The sequence below is a fragment of the Trachemys scripta genome, chromosome 2 (genome assembly GCF_013100865.1).
Source record: "Trachemys scripta elegans isolate TJP31775 chromosome 2, CAS_Tse_1.0, whole genome shotgun sequence".
Taxonomy (NCBI): Eukaryota; Metazoa; Chordata; order Testudines; family Emydidae; genus Trachemys; species Trachemys scripta.
This window is the reverse complement of record NC_048299.1, coordinates 37,245,351-37,268,442: the sequence shown is the minus strand read 5'-3', so window position 1 is coordinate 37,268,442 and position 23,092 is coordinate 37,245,351. Positions and strand designations below refer to the sequence as shown.

The 23,092-nt window shown below is 40.3% G+C and overlaps 1 protein-coding gene across 1 annotated transcript in view; it reads left to right on the top strand.

Moving 5' to 3' along the window:
- MALRD1 (MAM and LDL receptor class A domain containing 1) overlaps nt 1-23,092 on the top strand; it is a 371,329-nt gene that overhangs the window by 296,541 nt on the left and 51,696 nt on the right. Inside the window, exons 25-27 of the mRNA XM_034760318.1 lie at nt 11,749-12,024; nt 18,212-18,337; nt 20,982-21,048. Of these exons, the coding sequence (XP_034616209.1) occupies nt 11,749-12,024; nt 18,212-18,337; nt 20,982-21,048 (469 nt within the window). The remainder of the gene's footprint in view (nt 1-11,748; nt 12,025-18,211; nt 18,338-20,981; nt 21,049-23,092) is intronic.

Genomic DNA, 23,092 nt, shown 5'->3' with positions numbered 1-23,092 from the left:
TGTGACCAAATCACATGCCATGAATAACAAAAAGACAAAAACATAGCTATAGCATATATTTACATGAAGTAACTGAATAATTGAAAATAATGAATAAGTTCCTATCCTGCCAATAGAATCATAGAATATCAGGGTTGGAAGGGACCTCAGGAGGTCATCTAGTCCAACCCCCTGCTCAAAGCAGGACCAATTCCCAACTAAAGCATCTGAGCCAGGGTTTTGTCAAGCCGGGCCTTAAAAACCTCCAAGGAAGGAGACTCCACCACCTCCCTAGGTAACGCATTCCAGTGCTTCACCACCCTCCTAGTGAAATAGTGTTTCCTAATATCCAACCTAGACCTCCCCCACTGCAACTTGAGACCATTGCTCCTTGTTTTGTCATCTGCCACCATTGAGAACAGCCGAGCTCCATCCTCTTTGGAACCCCCCTTCAGGTAGCTGAAAGCTGCTATCAAATCCCCCCTCATTCTTCTTTTGAGACTAAACAATCCCAGTTCCCTCAGCCTCTCCTCATAAGTTATGTGCTCCAGACCCCTAATCATTTTTGTTGCCCTCCGCTGGACTCTTTCCAATTTTTCCACATCCTTCTTGTAGTGTGGGGCCCAAAACTGGACACAGTACTCCAGATGAGGTCTCACCAATGTCAAATAAAGGGGAACGATCACGTTCCTCGATCTACTGGCAATGCCCCTACTTATACAGCCCAAAATGCCATTAGCCTTCTTGGCAACAAGAGCACACTGTTGACTCATATCCAGCTTCTCGTCCACTGTGACCCCTAGGTCCTTTTCTGCAGAACTGCTACCTAGCCATTCGGTCCCTAGTCTGTAGCAGTGCATGGGATTCTTCTGTCCTAAGTGCAGGACTCTGCACTTGTCCTTGTTGAACCTCATCAGGTTTTTTTTGGCCCAATCCTCTAATTTGTCTAGGTCCCTCTGTATTCGATCCCTACCCTCTAGTGTATCTACCACGCCTCCTAGTTTAGTGTCATATGCAAACTTGCTTAGAGTGCAGTCCACACCATCTTCCAGATCATTAATAAAGATATTAAACAAAACCGGCCCCAAGACCAACCCTTGGGGCACTCCGCTTGAAACCGTCTGCCAACTAGACATGGAGCCATTGATCACTACCCGTTGAGCCCGACGATCTAGCCAGCTTTCTATCCACCTTACAGTCCATTCATCCAGCCCATACTTCTTTAACTTGGCGGCAAGAATACTGTGGGAGACCGTATCAAAAGCTTTGCTAAAGTCAAGGAATAACACATCCACTGCTTTCCCCTCATCCACAGAGCCAGTTATCTCATCATAGAAGGCAATTAGGTTAGTCAGGCACGACTTCCCCTTGGTGAATCCATCCTGACTGTTCCTCTCCTCTAAGTGTTTCATAATTGATTCCTTGAGGACCTGCTCCATGATTTTTCCAGGGACTGAGGTGAGGCTGACTGGCCTGTAGTTCCCCGGATCCTCCTTCTTCCCTTTTGTAAAGATGGGCACTACATTAGCTTTTTTCCAGTCATCCGGGACCTCCCCTGATCGCCATGAGTTTTCAAAAATAATGGCCAATGGCTCTGCAATCTCATCCGCCAACTCCTTTAGCACCCTCGGATGCAGCGCATCCGGCCCCATGGACTTGTGCACGTCCAGTTTTTCTAAATGGTCCCGAACCACTTCTTTCTCCACAGAGGGCTGGTCACCTTCTCCCCATATTGTGCTGCCCCGTGCAGCAGTCTGGGAGCTGACCTTGTTCGTGAAAACAGAGGCAAAAAAATCATTGAGTACATTAGCTTTTTCCACATCCTCGGTCACTAGGTTGCCTCCCTCATTCAATAAGGGGCCCACTCTTTCCTTGACTTTCTTCTTGTTGCTAACATACCTGAAGAAACCCTTTCTTGATACTCTTAACATCTCTTGCTAGCTGCAACTCCAAGTGTGATTTGGCCTTCCTGATTTCACTCCTGCATGCCCAAGCAATATTTTTATACTCCTCCCTGGTCATTTGTCCAATCTTCCATTTCTTGTAAGCTTCTTTTTTGCGTTTAAGATCAGCAAGGATTTCACTGTTTAGCCAAGCTGGTCGCCTGCCATATTTACTATTCTTTCTACACATCGGGATGGTTTGTTCCTGCAACCGCAATAAGGATTCTTTAAAATTCAGCCAGCTCTCCTGGACCCCTTTGCCCTTCATGTTATTCTCCCAGGGGATCCTGCCCATCTGTTCCCTGAGGGAGTCAAAGTCTGCTTTTCTGAAGTCCAGGGTCTGTATTCTGCTGCTCTCCTTTCTTCCTTGTGTCAGGATCCTGAACTCGACCATCTCATGGTCACTGCCTCCCAGGTTCCCGTCCACTTTTGCTTCCCCAACTAATTCTTCCCTGTTTGTGAGCAGCAGGTCAAGAAAAGCTCTGCCCCTAGTTGGTTCCTCCAGCACTTGCACCAGGAAATTGTCCCCTACACTTTCCAAAAACTTCCTGGATTGTCTGTGCACCGCTGTATTGCTCTCCCAGCAGATATCAGGGTGATTAAAGTCTCCCATGAGAACTAGGGCCTGCGATCTAGCAACTTCTGCTAGTTGCCAGAAGAAAGCCTCGTCCACCTCATCCCCCTGGTCTGGTGGTCTATAGCAGACTCCAACCACGACATCACCCTTGTTGCTCACACTTCTCAACTTTATCCAGAGACTCTCAGGTTTTTCTGCAGTTTCATACCGGAGCTCTGAGCAGTCATACTCCTCTTACATACAACGCAACTCCCCCACCTTTTCTGCCCTGCCTGTCCTTCCTGAACAGTTTATATCCATCCATGACAGTACTCCAGTCATGTGAGTTATCCCACCAAGTCTCTGTTATTCCAATCGCATCATAGTTCCCTGACTGTGCCAGGACTTCCAGTTCTCCCTGCTTGTTTCCCAGGCTTCTTGCATTTGTGTATAGGCACTTAAGATAACTCATCGATTGTCCCTCTTTCTTAGCATGAGACAGGAGTCCTCCCCTCTTGCACTCTCCTGCTTGTGCTTCCTCCCAGGATCCCATTTCCACACTTACCTCAGGGCTTTGGTCTCCTTCCCCCGGTGAACCTAGTTTAAAGCCCTCCTCACTAGGTTGGTCAGCCTGTTGGCGAAGATGCTCTTCCCTCTCTTCGTTAGATGGAGTCCGTCTCTGCCTAGCACTCCTCCTTCTTGGAACACAATCCCATGGTCGAAGAATCCAAAGCCTTCTCTCCGACACCACCTGCGTAGCCATTCGTTGACTTCCACAATTCAACGGTCTCTACCCAGGCCTTTTCCTTGCACAGGGAGGATGTACGAGAACACCACTTGCGCCTCAAACTCCTTTATCCTTCTTCCCAGAGCCACGTAGTCTGCAGTGATCTGCTCAAGGTCATTCTTGGCAGTATCATTGGTGCCCACGTGGAGAAGCAGGAAGGGGTAGCGATCCGAGGGCTTGATGAGTCTTGGCAGTCTCTCCGTCACATCGTGTATCCTAGCTCCTGGCAAGCAGCAGACCTCTCAGTTTTCCCGGTCGGGGCGGCAGATAGATGACTCAGTCCCCCTGAGGAGGGAGTCCTCGACCACCACTACCCTCCTCTTGGGAGTGGTGGTTGTGGAACCCCCATCCCTAGGACAGTGCATCTTTTGCCTTCCAATCAGTGGAGTCTCCTTCTGCTCCCGTCCCTCAGATGGGTCATCTAGTCCACTCTCCGCATTAGTACCTGTAGAGAGAACATGGAAACGATTGCTCACCTGTATCTCCATTGCTGGTACGTGGACGCTCCTCTTTCTCCTTCTGGAGGTCACATGCTGCCAAACTTCTTCACCATCCTTCTGTCCCTGCTGCGCCTGCTCTGAATCTGCAGAACTTTGTGGCCGTAGAAGCATCTCCTGACGTCTGTCCAGGAAATCTTCATTTTCCCTTATGCAATGCAGAGTCGATACTCATTTCTCCAGACCTCGAACCTTCTCTTCCAATATGGAGACCAGCTTGCACTTTGTACAGACAAAGTCGCTTCTGTCCTGTGGGAAAAAAGACAAACATGGCACAATCTGTGCAGGTTACAACAGCTGATGGCTCACCTTCCACATCACCTTCCTCTTAAGAGCTTCCTCAGCTGTTACAGGAACTACTCAGAGAAACCTGCAGATGAAAGCCTCAGTGAGCTCTCCCCAGGCAAACTCCCTCTGTTAGCCTCTGCTATTCGCTACTCAGCTGGTTTGCTGCTGACTGCCCTTATATACCAGTCAGGCCCACCTGGAACAAAGCACTCCCAATTCACACTTTTCAAACAAACAAGCAAGCAATCAAGCACACAGTCAAACTGACAAATTGTCCCAGCAACAGACAGACACTCAGACACTCACCAACACAGCCCCCCTAATGCAGCACTTAGCGTACCTCCTCTCGGACAGATCCCAGGCAAACTCCCTCTGTTAGCCTCTGCTGTTTGCTGTTCATACTTATGCATGAGCTTAACTTTCAGCACGTACTTGATCCTTTTGACTTCATAGACAAATTTCAAGTTGTAAAGTTTTGTGTTCTCAAAGTAGATAATGAGCTGTATTCACTATGCCACATACATTGCAGCTGAGGTAGTCGATATCCTGGTATGCTACTCACCAGGGTAACAATGTAGACAAATGTATACATTTTATCTGATGGGTATGGGGTCTATGTATGAAAAACCAGCTAACAGTCATTACAATTGCATCATTGTATAAGCAAAATTTGTTTAATTTTTTGACCTCTAGTCTTTTTATTTTCTCTTCCCTCTCCTGGCCATAGCCAGTTTCCTGTTTCTTTTGCTAGTTCTGGGCTACGTTACTCTGGCTAGTCTGGCTCCTCAGCTCACACTGGACACCCCTGCCTAATGTCCACCACAGCTGGGTGGTGCACAGAGGATTTCCGACTGTAATTGGAATTTCACTGTACCATGTTCACCTAAAGTAGTTGCTAAATATATTTTTAAGCCTTCCTTTAAATTTCAATATTCATTGTATGTATTATAGGTATGAATGGCAGTGTATAAGACAAAACAGATTATATGGCACAGATCTATGTAATTATGTAATATTATGCAAAGCGTTTAAATTGCCAGAGCTTCATAGACTTCAATAGAGCTATGACAATTTATACCAGTTAAGGATCTGGCGCAATGTTCTTTGGGGCAGGACTTATTTGTATGGTTCCAAATGTACCCTCGCTGCTCATTAAAACAGAATATTGATGACAATATTCCCTTTACATATTGTAAAATTGTTTTTGGTTGGCTTGTTTTTCCCTCCATGTCCTTATACTGAATGCAGTCCTCAATATCTCCCAGACCTGACTTTGAATGACTATCCAGCCTGAACTTAAGAAGTTCAAGTTTTCTCATGATATATTGTTTGGAATACATGATTTTGTATATCATTATCTCCCCCTGCGCCCCTTAACTCCCACCCCTTTTTGGATGGGTGGATGAACTGTATATAATACAGTACATTGCTGTAGCAAATAATACTGCCCTAAGTACAAGTCACTATCCTTCAGTGACTGGGGAAGTATTCTTTCCAACAATTAGTCAGCACGTAAGTAAATGGAGGAACATGGGCTCTTGAAAGCTTGTATGTTTGGTTTCCAGTTATTGCAATAAAAGTTATTCTCTCAAGAAAGTATCTGAGTTAAACTTCATGGCCCTTCATCTGAGGGCAAAAATAAACCACTATTCATTACTGAAAGAAACTGCTTAGCATTACTTATTGTATATGGGCATTGTTAGGAAAACATTAGCATGCACCACATGTCAAAACCAGAAACAAGCAGTTATAAAATCAACTAGATTCAGATGTACTAAGCCAATGGGTCAGTTTTACTTCTATGCTCGAGACCTCTGGTTTTGACAAACATGAAAAATTTATATTTAGCTTGATGTTATCATAGCTGTGCTTTCCCGCTATTCTTTCAGCTTTTCCAAAGTCTCCTTTTTAATACTACATACTTTATATATGGAGTTGATATCCATGTGATAAATTGCATGATACATTTATTTATCATGTTCCTTTGACTACCTCGTCTGACTCCGGCTCACCCTAATCCATCCACACTACTCTCAAGATTTATTCTAAATTTCAAACAAATACAATATTTAAAATTGACCTGCCACACAAGTATTTTCTTTTCCTCTCTCAAATGTGGAATTTCCCACCAAAATTACTCCTTCCTGAGGCCCAGGAAAAATAAGAGTTCAGCCTTGGAATGGAAACAGCTTTTTCACTTTTGGAGGAAGAGAAAAGACACATCTCGCCTTCTTATATACAGTGTGGGTATAGAATATATACAATGTGGGTGTACGTATTTACACATACAAACACACACATATCTATACACACATATGTATATAATGCTCACGTGTATGTAATAGGTATATGTCACTTCTAAAGCTGTCACAGGAATGGGCTACTATGCAACTCACTAAAACAGGATATTTATTATGAAGGAAGCTCTCAAAGTCTGATGGTCAACTAGCTTGCTATCAGCAATATTAGTGCGTTTTGCATTTCAAAACCTCACTGCATCTCTAATATTTCAGCTTTTCTCCCCAATATTAAGAAAACAATTTAAATAGTCCTACTATTAAGAATGAAATATGTCAGTAGCAGATACTACAGCAATGTAGGTGTAAATACCAAAATAGATAGTAGCTTTGAAAGCAAAGAATTAATGTTGCGTTAATGACAATGTTGAATGGGATTTCATTCCAATTGAACATTAGTTACTAGACACAGTAGACTTACCCAGTCCTAATCAAGGAGTTTGAATTCTTTGTTAATTATGTACAAATGAATGTTTGATAAATTCTCAATATTCTTAGCATACACATTTCATTTGTTCTGTATATAAACATTTATAACCTACTTTCTGTGTGGAGGCCAAATTACACTCTGGGGGACACACTGTGGAACCCCATGGACTTCAGTGATGTTTTATCAGCTGTCATTTGGAGCAGAATTTGGCCTAGTGTATTTAAAGCTATGGAAAATGTGCAATAGTTAACATAAAAGGGGAGATAACAAGACAGCATGGTGGTATTGAAGTCAGGTCTGTCTACTGGCTCACAGCACAAGTTTTACTTCTGTGTCTTAAAGACAATGGAACATATTTTGATTTTAGTTACACTGGCATAAATTTAGAAAATTCCACTGACATCAGAGGTGTTGCTTTGGATTTACAGGGAGTCAGGACAGCAGAAATGTTAAGCTACAATTCAACAAAGCATTTAGACACATGCGTGAATGCTTTACTGAAGTAGGATGAGATTGTTCATATTCTTAAGCCCTTTCCTGAATCATGACCATATGTTTGAATGTATCAGCATTTTATGAGCCAGAAGTATATATGAAACTAGACAGAGGGTTCAGAATGGAACCACAAATTCAAATACCTCTGAGCATGAAGCTGGAGGAGGTTAGAAACCTGGATCTGACTCAGTAACATTACCCGATCTGTAACGATGTCAGTTACAAAAGTTCACTTTAGTAGAGAATGAGTCATATTCAGCAAATGACTTCACTAACATTGTTTTGGCATAAGAAAGGGCATAATTTGTGTCCTCTGGACTAAATCCTCATCCTGGGCCCAATTCTGCCACCTTTACATAAGTTAAGTAGTTCCATTAACAATGATCTAGCCCAAATTCAGAATGAAAAGGGGAAAAAATGGAAAATGTTAAAAAAAATGTTAAGCTCTATGAATATTTTAAAGAAGTTACAGGTCAGAAGGGACCATTAAATCATCTAATCTGAACTCTTAAATTAATTACTATGTGATGTAAATAAATTCCTAAAATCAATCAGACAAATATAACTATTATTTAGGAGCCTTTTGAAGATACATAAAGTGAAAATGATAGATTTGTAAAGCAAAAAACAACTTAAAACGTACGTTAAAACATTACATAAAAATTGGATTACCTCATTTTGTCTATTTAATAATTATATGTGGATCCAATACTGCTTTTAAAATTAAAACATCTAAAAATAGTGAATATTATCTTTGCAACAAAGGATATTGTGGTAAAGAGAAGAATTAAATTCTTAAATTAATTATTTGTCAGAATAAAAACAAAGACTTTTATTCATGGCTACAGACAGTATTTAAAATGAGATGCTTGAAACAGCAGTGATTGGAATGTACATGTGACATTGCACAGATCTTGAAAACTTTCTAAAAAAAAGTTAATTCATCATTCTAATCTTGGGTCGGAGGATTACGCTGACATTCTGACATAAACCAGCAGTTTACCATTTTTACTATGTCAAACAATTGATGAGGACTATTTTTAAGTATGGCTTATGGCCAGAGTATGAAGGATAGCACATCCAGCTTCACAGCACCACCTATCTCAGGGCACTGGGGACCTGGAATATGCCTGTAGTATGAAGGTCATTTTCTGTCCTGGACCCACATGATCATCAGAGATTTCTCTCAGGTCAAATGTCAGTGTCTAGAGTAGTAGAATCAGGGCAGGGGGTGGGAGCTCTTTTTCCCTATAATATTACTGGAAGTCACTAGATGGGGCTATTATAAAAATATTAAATAATTATTAATATAAAAATAATATATTAATATAAGCATCCGAAGAAGTGGGCTGTAGTCCATGAAAGCTTATGCTCTAATAAATTTGTTAGTCTCTAAGGTGCCACAAGTACTCCTGTTCTTCTTTTTGCGGATACAGACTAACACGGCTGTTACTCTGAAACCTATAAAAATTCTGTTTATTTGAATGGTAAAGCAGTTAGATCTTGAAAGAAGTGCTTATTGTCAATTGTGGAGCACTTCTTTTAGATGCCAATCATACATCAATAAATACTTTTTACTGTCATAGGTCCTGATCCTGTAATGTGTCACACACAAGTTGTCAGTGATTACTGCACTGAAAACAAAGGAAAATATAAATGATGTAGCCTCATTTGTACATTCCCATGCAGCAATAGCATGTGATTTCACTTAGTCTCTGACTGAATCATTTCTTCACTGCAGCTGCTGTCTACAGGGTCTACCACCATGAGCAAACAAAAACATTGCATGGTGTTTCCACATTACACACCTGTTGGCTAATTCTCATCATTCATGAATGTAATATCATTCACATGATTTAGTAAAGCAAACTAGCACCACAGGTGAATTTCCAGATTTAGGCCTGCTTCGTCTCTTGTTGAAGTCAATGGCAAAACTCCCATTGGCTTTAATGGGAAAACTGTTTGTCTGACATGTAGTGTCTTTAACGCTGTTGGTGGTAATATAAATCATTGGATTTACTGGCATGCTGCACATTCATCTAGATATAAAGAGAATCGAGCATACAGGGCCAGATTCTCCAGCCTGATCTTATCTATACCTTTTGCACTCACGCTGTACAAAGGAAATCAGACACATCTTTCCAATGGGGGAATCATTGTTATACTGGACAGAGAATCTGCATAATCAGGTCCTTTTGACACTCCCTCCAGGAATCCTGGTGTATGGAATATGTGGGAGCAGACATAGGGCATGACCAGAGTGCAACAGACAGTACCATTTGGCAGAATTTAGGGCAGCCTCCAGGGTTTCTGTAAATTCCACCAATGCCCTGGCTGGAGCAGACAAGACTAGAGAACCAGGGAGCCATAAAAAAGTTCCTTGTTGGCTCCTTCCCTCTCTGTTGAACTGAACAAAAACTCGTACAACAAAGAGTCTGGACCATAATTGGCATCAAATTATTTATCCACAGAATTTAGCCTGTAAACGGTCCTTCTCTTTGCAGAGTATTCACAAGATGATGTCAATTTTTTCAAATCTGAAAGAACATAGTGACTTTTTTCCAAATTTGTCAATTCTGAGAATTGATTGCAATGAGCTATATTGTCTATTCAATCAATGTTGATTAGTTGTGATCGGCCAGATAAGTTGCATGTTATTACGGTAGCACCTCAAAGTTATGAACACCTGGGGAATGGAGGTTGTTCATAACTCTGAAGTGTTTGTAACTCTGAACAAAATGTTATGATTGTTCTTTCAAACGTTTGCAACTTAACATTGGCTTAATGCAGCTTTGAAACTTTACTATGAAGAAGAAAAATGCTGCTTTCCCTTTATTTTTAGTAGTTTACATTTAACATAGTACTGTACTGTATTTGCTTTTTTTTTTTTTTTTTGTCTCTGCCTGAGTGCATACTTCTGGTTTCAAATGAGGTGTGTGGTTGACTGGTAAGTTTTTAACTTCCATGTTCATAACTCTGAGGTTCTACTGCACTTCTATTCCATGATGGATGAGCACACCAGCACTTCCAGCACAAATACTCACATGTGTAGATTTAAAATGTCCATGAGTATTTGTGCCAGTAAAACTCTATTGCACTAATATTTGCACACACACACAAACAAAAGGAGCCCAAGCAATGTTGAAGTAAATTAGTTTATTATTCACAGAAAATTGTTTCCAGTATTTCTCAGCTCTAGAAAAAAATGTTATGTGTTGGGTTAAGCCTCAATGAAACTGTGGTGTAAGAGCTATTTTTCATTATTGATAAACATATTAAACAGTTCAGCTCCTTTTTGGAATCAGATAGTTGAAACAATAACAGCCTCCACCCAAACATGGGCACATGCAAGGCACATGTGGGTGGTGGTGTTTTACTGGGTATTGTTTGGTGGAGGTGTGTGTGTCTGTCTGTATAGGAAAAGCGAGAGAAACAGCAGAAAAGCAAGGATGCAGCTGGAACAAGCACTGGTAATGTGACTCTGAGAAAAGCCTAAAGAGAGAGCTTTTGGGCTAAGTGCTGGCTCAAAAGAGGCTTGGAACTGTCCAAAGAAACTGTTTCCTGCTGTTTGATTCATGCTATGTTCAGGGAAACAAGATTTTGTACATTCTTTATAAATAAACAGGATTGTATCAGGGAAACTCCTGACTCCAGGATCAAATTCTCCTCCTAGCCAAAACGAGCCATTAGACCCCAAATTTTGACTAACTGCTGGGGTCAAAAAAGGGTAATATAACTGTACAGTGTGCCCCTCTATTGTTAAGGATTTGGATTACTCCAAGGGTTAACCAACAAAATGCCAGTTTTTGCTTATGCTGCTGGTGAATAGTATCCTGAAAAAACATTACACAGTCCTTCCTTTGATTTAATTCCCCCATTTAATGAAGCTATGCTACAGAATCAAAGCAAATACATTGATATAACAAAATAGTTTTCTTTGCAGCTACTCTGCAAAAATTTTCCCCTTGCTATTTTGTTGATGTCTAAGGGTAAACCTTGGAGTACATAAAAGCTTTCTGTGTGAAATGTTCTTGTTGATCTAGAGGCTTATATAACCCTTCTTTGTTATTGTTTTAATCCATTAAGTCTATTGAAAGAGGAGCACTATAACTTGATGGCTGCCAAAAATATTAATAAACCTTTTCCTAATACAGGGTGAAAGATAACTTTTAGCAACCCTTCTGTATTAAGCCTCCTGCACAAACAAGGTACAAACAAAAGAATCAAAATAAATGGTGCATTTAGGCTCTACAAGAAAAATGCTGCAACAAAATAAACAAGGAGGTGATACACAGACTTTTCAATAGTGAATACTATACAAAGGGTGGAATGTGTTTATAAATAATTTGCAATCATATTAGAGTTGAATCTGCAAAATGAATTGCCTTCCCAGTAATCCCTAGAAGTCAGGATATATTGTGACTTCAAGACTGACATGATAATTATTCCTTTCTTGGTCTTATTTCATCTGTCTAGGAACAGCCAAACCACAACCTCCAACGTGCAGTGCTGACCAGTTCACTTGTGTGTATATACAGCAGTGTCTATCTCTTGCTGTAAAATGTAATGGGGTAGAGGATTGTATGGATGGAACTGATGAAATTAATTGTCCTACTGAGATTCCTACCACTGCTTCTCCATGGCTTTGCAAGGAAACAGAGTTCCTGTGTGCTAATAAAGGTTGTATCCCATCACTCTTGAGATGTGACGGTGTGCCTGACTGCCAGTTTAATGAAGATGAAACTGACTGTCGTAAGTTACGTTTAGTGATGTAGTTATACACAAGCTAACTTATTTTCATAAAATGACAAAGTACAATAGAACCGTACTAAACAAATCCAAATCCAGTGAATTTAGTATGATTTCATAGCTAATAACATATTTTTTTTGTATCTGCATATCATATACGATCATTTATGGTATGATCATCAGTGGTTAACTCCTTGTTCAGACCTCCCACGACTGATCAGAGGCAAGTAATGAAGCACAGTTGAGGAACAAATGCCCAATCCATTTCTTGAGCAGAATGCAGGAAAACTTTATAAGAACAATTGCATGTGACATAAAAGGGGAGAGACTTGTGGAAAGGGACCATTCCAGACCCACTCCTCCTCATTTCCCACATTGCTGTCCCCATGGTCCATGGAGAATGGTATCATGGGTCCAGTAAAGGACTAGTGGGGTGGAGCAGGGACTTATATATTTCATTCCTCACCCCCATGGTATCTTCCATTTCTTTCTCTGTAAGAGCCATATCCCCTTAGCAGAGAGGTGGTGTTTGCTCTGGAGATCCTGGGTGATGCCTGCTAACTCTGTTTGAGGAGGAATGTTGCTCCTGTCTGATGTTACATGCAGGTACATCTAGTGTTTCTACGGCAAGGACAGTATTGGAGTCTATGTCCTCCACTGTAGCTGCCTCAAGGTGTGCAAGGAAATACCCAATAGTAAATTTGATGAAAGAGGGAGAGAAACCTTTCCAGAAGGATGATCTATAGAGAAGAAATGACTGTGAGGGTGCAGTTGGACATGGCACAGAAGAGATACTGTAGAGAGCAAACTGAGAGAAGATAGTAAACTTCTGTGCAAATAACAGAAGGCAGCAGCAGCTAGGGAGCATCTACAGCCAGGGGTTGGCACTGTTACAGTGTTATTTAAACTGCATGGCTGAAACAGAGCATTTTAAGAGGCTGCCATTTTACAAGTTCCAACAAGGAGGAGGAGATCCTCCCTAAATCTAAAATACTGCTGATGGGTCTGATGTTAAACAAAGAGCAATGATGAATGGGCATCCAGAACTGGATAGCTATTCTGAAGGAGTTCTGAGTCAACATGGGTAGTGCATATACTGGAAATGGACCACAAAAAGATTTTATTTAATATGTTACGGCATATAAAAGGATGTTATTTTGTTAATCAAGCAGGGAGTGCAGCCAATAATACTGTACTGCTCCACAGAGTAACCACAGTGACAAATGCTTTTAAATGACTGTATGGTACTTCTGCTAATTTACATAATTGGAAGCATTTCTGCTTTTGTTCTTAGATCACTCAGCTGCATTGCTTTGCGATTCTGCCAGTTCAATGTTCCAGGGAACACTCCTGACCTCACTAGAGTTTCAAAAACAAGTCTGGTGCTGTAGTAGCAACAACCTGTGTCCTAGCTCCATAGGGGATGAAAGCATGAGGGACCTGGAACTCCAACTCCCAGGGGGCACTACAGCAGCTCAGGCTGATACAGAGATTAATGCCGCCCAACCCAAAATGCTTCATTCCAGGTTGACAAACTGAAACCAAATGTTTCATTTCAGAATGAAAACACATATTGCAATATCAGATTTTCCTGCTGGATGGAAATTCGATTTTTCAGTCGTCTCCGTTGATACATGTTATCCATGCAGACAAATAATCACATACTGTATCTAACACAATCAACTACAGTACACAGGCAGGAGGTGTTCAGCAGTTGCTTTTACAAACTATATGGCAGAACTTTCCTGTGATTCTGAGCTGAAAGTTGAGCTCTGTGTTTTTGTAGAAAATTATGAAATTGAATCAATGAAAGCACAAGCTCCAGGATGTTTCTGTCTTTAGATCATTACTTACTTCAAGGTCTCCAAGGTCTGGCTGTGTCAAAAGTCCCCGCTTTCAATCCTCTACCTCCTCTGTCTGCCCTAGGCCTGTTCCCTATCTTTTCTAGATTATCTCATTATGTCCTAAGGCTAAGATCCTAACTCCAGTCCAGCAGGCCAGTTGTGTGCTCCTAGGATCACATGTCTCCCACTACTAGTTCCAATGCTCTTGAAATATTACTTCAGTACAGTAACTCCTCACTTAAAGTCGTCCCGGTTAACATCATTTCGGTATGTTGCTGATCAATTAGAGACCATGCTTATTTAAAGTTGTGTAATGTTTCCTTCTAACGTTGTTTGGCAGCCACCTGCTTTGTCTACTACTTGCAGGAAGAGCAGCCCGTTGCAGCCAGCTGGTAGGGGCTTGGAACCAGGGTGGACCAGCAGCCCCCAGCAGCTCCCCCTATCAACTCCCGGCTCCCCTAAGTTCCCTGTGCAGCAGCTGCCCAGCAGGCTAGCAATTGCAGCTGTCCCTCCCACCACTGCCATGTGCTGCTCCTGCCCTCTGCCTTGGAGCTGCTCCCTGAGACTCCTGCTTGTTGTGTGGGGGGGAGGGAAAAAAGAGGGGGGCTAATGTCAGCGTGTCTCCCTCCCCCTGCTCCTGCACCCCTCTTCCACCTTCTTCCATAGAGCAGGGGGGACACACCAGAGCATAGGACGGTGGGAGCTTGCAACAGCTTCCATCTCAGCGAGCTGATCTAATTAACAAGGCAGTGTACTTAAAGGGGAAATGCGCATATCTCCCTCCATTCCTGCTGCCTTGTAGAGTAAGAGAGTTAGCCCTTGAAGGCTCAGCCAATTGCTAGTTCATCATTTAGCAGTAAGGGAAATATCCCACCCTCTGACTCCTCCACCTCAAACAAGCTTCACAATCATCATCACTGTGTACCAGTATTCAATTGTTGTTTAAAACTTATACTGTGTGTGTGTATATATATAATATAGTCTTTTGTCTGGTGAAAAAAATGTTCCTGGAACCTAACCCCCGCATTTACATTAATTCTTATGGTGGAATTGATTCGCTTAACATCATTTTGCTTAAAGTCGTATTTTTCAGGAACATAACTATAACGTTAAGTGAGGAGTTACTGTATCTTTCAATCTTAAAGCTACACCTTGGGTGGGAGGCAAAGTAATTCCTGACATAGTCAAAGAACAAACAGCTCCATGCTGAAATCTTAAACCCAGGAATTGTGGGTGGGTTGGAAACTTATTCAAACCTACTATCACATCCCTACTCCAAAAGTTTGATAGTTTTATGCCTACAGTATGGTAGCTGACAATATAACACTGCCATGACAGCTCCTTCTAAAAAGCAACCATAGTTCTGTCTTTTTTAATGAAATTTCTTTGCTACTCTTTTTGAAAGGCTTGAAGTCAATGGAAAGATTCTCATCAACTTCAGTGGGCTTTGGATCAGGCCCTATTCTCCTCTCAGTTCACGTGCACTGTTTCCCTTCACAATTTCATTTACCTGGGTGTATGAACAGAAAGCCACAAAATGCTCATCCTGTTTCAGTCCCAGATTGTATCAAATGATAGCATCATCTCCCAGGATGAAGACAGGTTGGCAAAATGTGTTCTGTAGAGATAAAGTATAAATCCTGAAAGAGGCCACAGCAAAGAAAAACAAACACAAATGCATTAGTCACATCTCTACTACAACCACCATCACCACCACAGAAATTTCGCCATGTATGATTTAAGGATTTATGTAGAAAGAAATTTCCTGCAGAGGTCACTGAACAGTTTGCGTGTGAGGTGTCATGTTAATGTTGTGGATTTCCACTATTAACTTGGTGGATTTTATTTCTTGCTGCTCTTTACAACAGAAGCTTCAAGTTATGTTGCCTTTACAAAAGCTCTGCTTAGCTAGCCTAGCTAGCCCTTCTGTCACATCTAATTTTAGGAAATGTCTCTTTATCTCACCAGCTTATTTATTTATTTATTTATTTATATTATAAATTGCATGATCTAAAATGGAAAGGGTATAAAATAAACATAAAGACCCAACGGGTATATGCATTACTTTCCACATGCCCCCAATAGAATCTGACTTAAGTGCTAACAGCAATGAATAAGAAATGATTTCTCATTTCTCTACAGTGCAATAAAATGGATCTGTGGTGTGCACCTATAAACTTCCAAAGACATAAGAAACGTTAAAATCATACATTTAAAAAAAAATCTTTCTTTCTTTCTACACACTTAATTTGCACTTACAGAATTAATTGTGGATGCAAACCTAAGTATTTTTGACCATTTGCTCCCATTTTAATCCCTGCATTTGGCATCTGCATCCTTAAAACACATGGTGGACTCTTATGACATTAAATGATAACTCTGCTGCGTTGTAGTTGTGTGAATGACAGAGTGCATTGACTGTATCCGAAGCATTGATGCAATATTAAAGTAGAAATATCAATGTTAAAAAGTCAGAAAATTCTAAAAGTTAGTTACTGCTGCATTGATAACTCAGTCATATCCCCCTTCTTAACACCCACTGCAGTGGTGCAATGCAGTCATGAAGGAGATCCACCCTCTGGAAGGGGAATTTTAGGGTGGTGCAGAGCCACTCAAACAACTTCTTCACCACCCTCCCGAGTACAGGGGTAGGGGGTGGGGAGGTGATAAACTGGGAGGAAAGGGGCATGTTCAGGGCATCTGTATGCCCCAACAATCCCCAGCTATTGAACTTGGGACTAATGACAGCCAACACAAAGTAGAGAAGCAACCCAAAGATTTCTCTGTTTTACCCTATGGTATCCATGTAGCGGAGAGCCAGTCCCAAGACTGGGGAAAGTAGAAGTAGCTCTATGCCACATTTGTCTCCCCAACACAAGCTATGCTGAGCACAACTTAAATGTAGCCCAGGTACAGAGCTCCTATGTTTATCACAGTGTACATTAAACAACATCAGCAATACTACATGTGTCCTTACATGGAGCGTCTTTAAAATAGATGGGTAAGAAAAATCATACAGAAGGTCTAAGAGATATACATGAAATTGCTGAGGTTAAAGACTTGAGTTTTTAAAATATCAAATTATCAGGGCGTGTGCAATTTCACCCCTGATTTTGGATGCATTTACTGCTTACTGCAGTTATATGCACAAACTTGTATTTGTGCGCAAATGACACCGGCTACATGAGCCCTGTGATGTATGCAAAAGGAGGAAAACTCGCCAAGATTTCCTAAAATGACTAGTAATTTTGGATATATTTATAGTCCTTGGTAAATTGGCAGTGTGTAAGATTTATGGGTCTGATCCTGTGAACCTTTACTTCTAGGAGTCTACTTGTCGTCTGAGAGACTGCCTGCATTAGCAACATTTGGCAGGATCTGATGTAATATTCGTATTGCAAGGTTGAAGTGCAGTATTTTATATTCAGCATTTTCTTTTGGCTCGGTGTAATCCAGTGATTTAGAGTACTTAAAATATTCCTAAATTCTCTCATGCTTGTTATAAATCTAAAATCCGGGCCAAATTCTGCTCAGTTACACCGGTGATATGTCTAACTCAAGTGAAAATAGTGTGTTACTCCTGGTTTATGCAAGCATAATGGAGAGAAGAATTTAGCTCACAGTCCCTTAAACCAAGATGTTCAGAAATAATGGCTCAGGGGCAGTGCAACAGAACATTTCATTAGCTAGAATGTTTCTCAAAGTGACAAAATGCTGTTAGATTCTCGGACAGAATGCAGAACCACTGGGTACATCTTATAGAATCAGTGATGCCATAATGAATTACCTGGAGGCTTATGTGATTCTGTCAAGATTTCCCCTCTATAATTCCTTTAGATGAGTTTAGAGAATATAACTGAATGCTACAGCATGACAAATGTCTGTAGGTTTAGATTTTTAATGTAGCCTTTCTCCACTTTTGTTACATCAGCCATATATAATGTTTAGCTTCTAGCAACAAAATGGGATACTTTTACAGCACGTTTCTGTTCTATGTTTAAGAATTAATTCAATTATTTTGATAACTGAGTTATCTAGGCAGGTTGATTATGTTTTCTGATATCTGATTGTGGATTTTCATTAAGCATTGCACCTATTCCACCAATAACATATCAAATGTAAACACCCCTTCCCAGGATTTGAACATAGTAAAAGCTTGATTTGGCAACCTAAGCTGTCTTTTTTAATGTCTAAGTTGTACACCTCTCAAATGGACGTATATAATGGAGATGCCGATCCAGATTTATATACTCTGACACAAATAAGCTGCTATAGCGTTCCAATAGTGTTTTATCAGTGAATAAAGGAAATGTGTCTGACTATGTCATCTTGTTACTTTGTTCCAGCCACAAAGGACTGCTTCAATGGTTCTGTGTTGTGTGCATCAACTAATACATGTATTCCAGTCTCCAAGCGCTGTGATGGTATTGCAGACTGCTTTGATTTCAGTCTTGATGAATCCAGCTGTTCAGGTAGTCAGTTTCACATCAAAATATCATTTCAATAGAAATATATAGAGTTTTTTATTTAACCAGCAAATGGTGCACAATATTGACTGAATTCATCCTGCTGAAGCTCAGTCAGATTACAGGAGGGACGAATTTGAAACATTATGTTATTTTTATAGAGAGGATAATGGGAGAAAACAACGAAAAACTTGTGACTGTTTGAAATGGGGGTATTTCTTGGTATATATATTGAATTACAGTAAAACCTCTATCCTGCAAACTTATAGGCTTGATTTTAATTATGCAAATAGTCCCAGTAAAGTGAATTGAACATTTGGAGGTCCCTGGGATTTCTCATGCGCTTAAAGTTAAGCACAATGCACATGCAGGACTGGGGCCTAAACCAGGACATAGAGAATGCATCTTAGCATAATAAAAATATTGCAAAACCTGATATTTTTAGTACAACAGAAAAACAATGGATAAAAGTAAAAATAGGAAATGCAGTATATCTAATGAAAATCATCTTTAGAACATACATACGAAGTGTTTAACTCACAAGGCATCCATAGAGCTATGTTCTGTGCCCAGATGTTAATATGAAGCATTCACTGACTTCTGGGGGAACACTTGGAAAAGAATTAGACCAGAAATACAGTTTATATTATGTTTCATGAAACAGTAATATTTTACCATGAAAAATTCACAGTAATATAAAATGCTTGGTAAATAGATGTTGTAATCTATCTTTGGTAATTTTGTAATGTTTTGAGTGAATGTTATAAATGCAAGGAAGTATATTTAGTATCCAGTTAAATGTAGAGGATTGTGAGATGGTAAACATAAAGCAGTAAATTCAAATAGTGGTAAAAAAGGGCCTCCTTCCACTTTTCAGGTGGCATATCTTTTAAATAATTTGCTTCCCACACGATCTTGCTGGAAATTTAGGTATCTGAATGGAATAACTAATCTGATATTTTTTTCTTTTATGTCTCCAGCAAACAGCCCATACTATTTCTTTTATCTGACTCTATGCAGCAGTGAATTTCATACATTTTCTCCCATTCCAGGAAGATGGCCCAAATCCTGTAGTTAACTCTAACACCAATAGACCCCTGTGTCCAGGCAAGGCACCACATAGGTGTTGGAGTGTGGCCATGCCACATGCCATGCCCAGCCAATTGTAGGATTGGGACAATGATGGGGGTTTTAATAACTTGTTCAGTCCCATAAAATTGCAACTTTGTTATCTGAACAATTACTTGCTTATTGTTCAGATTGTGCCATATGGTTTCTAATATTGTTTTGGGATACATTTTCAAAGCAATGAGCCACTGCCATTGTTGTTAATGGAAGTTCTGTCATTAAGAGCTGAATCCTGCAAACTTCAGTGGAACTAGTCACCATGTGTGAAGTGAAGCTCATGTACAAATCTTTGCAGGATCAGGCTCTTAGGCATGCATGTAACTTTGCTCAGATAAGGAGGCCCACTGAATTCACTGTGCATACCAGTAAGTAGTAATTTTGCCTCTGATTCTACAAAACTTAGTCACATACTTGACTTTACTCCAGAGACTAGTCCCATTAAAGTTCATGAGACTGCTCACTTAAGTAAAGTTATGCATGTGCCTAGAGTTGCAGGATAGCAGCCTAAATTGTTTTACTGCTATAGATATTGCCATGGGTATAAATTCCAGCAGACTGTTTTGAAAGTTTAGAGGCGCATGTACTGCCTTGCTGTAATTATATAACTATAATGTGGGGGGATATTCAGTGGTAATAAAATAGTAAATAAAAGAAGACCAATATTCATTGTAATAGGAAAAGGAACTAACAACAAACATTTGTAAAAATTATTTTGTTACTTTTAAAACCTTAGGGTTCTGTTTTTGGTTTATTTGGGGCTTTTTTGGTGAATGAATATTTTTTAAATTAAATGTGTAAATGCTAAAATATATGTGAACTTAGGTTGACCTCATGCCCACCAAATACCCAAGGTGTGTCACAAGTCCATAACAACACTTGGCTTGGCATGTCTTTCTTCTTAAACATCTTATTCTATTAAGACTGATTTCCCTTGAGCTGTATGAACATGTATCTATGAGACATCTTTCATGAAAAGACTGGTCACACAGCAGATGGTGAACATCTGTTCTTATCTCATCCTTACATTTAAACTATTAATAATAATATCAGACATAGGCACTAAATCAATCTATGAAGTTCAGCACTCTAAACTAACTCCTTTCTCTATTGAATAGTGTTGGAAATCTTCATATTGTAATATCTGAATGTTCCAATGAATGACAGAAGCCCCACTATGAGAGTCATGTAAAATTTGACCTAAGAAATTACTAGGGCCTGGACCCAACAAAGCACTGGGATTACTTCAAGCACAAGTAGTGCTATGACTTCGGTGGAGATGCTTAGGATAGGCACGTGACCAACTATGTTACCGAATCATGGCCTACAGTGCTGGTCTTCAGAAATGCTCAGCACCCAAAACATCAGATATACTAAATGAGAGCTGTGAGCATTCAGCAACTCTGAAAATCAAATTGTAGAAAATCTGATGTAGGGAAAAAATCTTGCATTGGCAGGTGGAACAGACTAATTTCTATTACATCTTCCTTAATCTAGTTACCTTTGTTTACTTATATTTTCCTAGGTTGTCCAGAAGGATATTGCAAAAACGGAGGAACTTGTATCATCAAAGACGCTGTTCCTTTCTGCCAGTAAGGTTCACTCTCTTATTCTTTTGAGAAGAGTTTCTTTTGTTCCCTACAATTAGAAATGACAGTCAATGGAAATGTATTTCTGAAGAGTAAATTTGCACTGCATGAGTTTGCACTATTCTCATTTACAGTAGCTGAGTGAATAAGAGACCAACAAATAATGAGGGTGTTTTGAGAAGAATATTAGCTAACAAGCAGAGTTTTCCATGACTTTCATCTGTCCTGTATTAGTTAGGACAGCCTGTTTTTTCAACACCTAACATTTCCTCCATCTCATATTGCACATCAGCATTTAAAAGAACATATTGTTATAAAAATAATGCCTTGTTTATAGCAGACATATTGTCCATCTCAAGGAAGATTCACAGCAGGCCATGTTCCCAGCTCTTCGTTAATTTATGATGTATCTCTGGCATAACATTACTTATTGTACTTATTTCAGCTGCTGCTTTTCCACTTATGTCAAACAAAGGGTTAAATGCATTTAGGAATGTTGCAGTGCAAACCAGGGGAGCAATTGTGAATGCCCTCCAAGCTTCTGAAAAGCAGTCGCTTTTTATTTGTCACAAGCAGTGATTTTCTGTATTTTCAGCATAGGCTGGACCACCAGGTAGCCAAATAGACTATAAACAGGTAGATTAAGATCTCTACAATATTAAGGGAGAGTGAGTTTGGAGTGGCTGCTTACACTAGTGGGCAAAAATAATCAAGCACTCTAATCAGGGTGAAAGTTGAGGGTGGCTTTATCTGCCTGGTGCCCCTCCCTGAGTCCCTGGCATGACTGAATACAAGAGAAGAATCAAGAACACGGTGTTTCTAATTTTTAAAGCAGGCCTCAATTTGACTTCTATTTGACTTGTTCAGACATAGAGTATCAAACTACAGTTGCTGCATCCCTTTGATAACCACAGCCAAAAGGGTTGGTAGATGCTGGGGATGATAGGAAGACAAGGTAGAAAATATCATGTAGTAGGCACAAGTCTCGATCAGGTTTCAACATCTGTTTGACATCTGGAGCACAGTGTTGGCAGATGTGGATCCTGCCATTCAGTTCATGTTGCTGAATATAAATTCATTAGTTGATAAATCATAAAAAGCAATAACTTTAATTAACAGAGAGGCGCCTTTGTGCATACAGCTGATGAAAGGATGAGACTGCAGGGCTTATATTGATGTAGTTGTCTCCAGCCAGGCTTACAATTAAACATAGAGCAGTGGTGGATTGCAGCTTTGGGGGGCTGTATTACTTGCACCTGACCTGAAGATCTCCCACTGACTTATATGTGAACCCTGAGCTGGGGCTTGTTTTGGTGTGACTGTCACTCCAGTGCCCCACGCATTCCTAGTTGACCTAATTAAGTTCCTGTCAGTAGTGGATATGCAACTCAATGCCCCAGCACCTGCGGGCCCCCCGGGAAACCTCCCCCGCACCCAAGTTTTACACATGGGTATTTTTAGTAAAAGTCATGGACAGGTCACAGGCCGTGAATTTTTGTTTACTGCCCATGACCAGTCCGTGATTTTTATTAAAAGTAACCGTAACTAAAACGTAGCCTTAACGATAAGGGGCACACACTGAAAATGTGTGGTCATATTGCTCTGAAGTGCGATGGTATAGTGGCAAGAAGACTGTGCAAGTGTCAGAATGCAAGCTGGGGGCAAGAGTATATTTTCTCACCAAATTAGTTATACACAGTTTTAACTCTAATACTAGCCAGACAGCATGTACAGTACTGTATGTACTGTACATTCACATTTAATACATACCACTGTTCACATATAATACATTCAATACACTGCTTTATCTTCCCTCTATTTAAAGCAGACACTGGATATGTAGCAGGCCAAATTTAGGGTCAACTGCATCTGCCCACTATAAAGTGAACAAATGGCATGTTTTTATTAGTGCCTGGATTGTAAGGATAGTCTAGTTAAGTAGTAAATGTAATTACATCCCTTGCCCTGTAGTTAAAAAAGTGTGTTAGAATTATATCTTCATTAAACACAATTTTTCAATCATACTGAATATGTACAATCTAGCCAA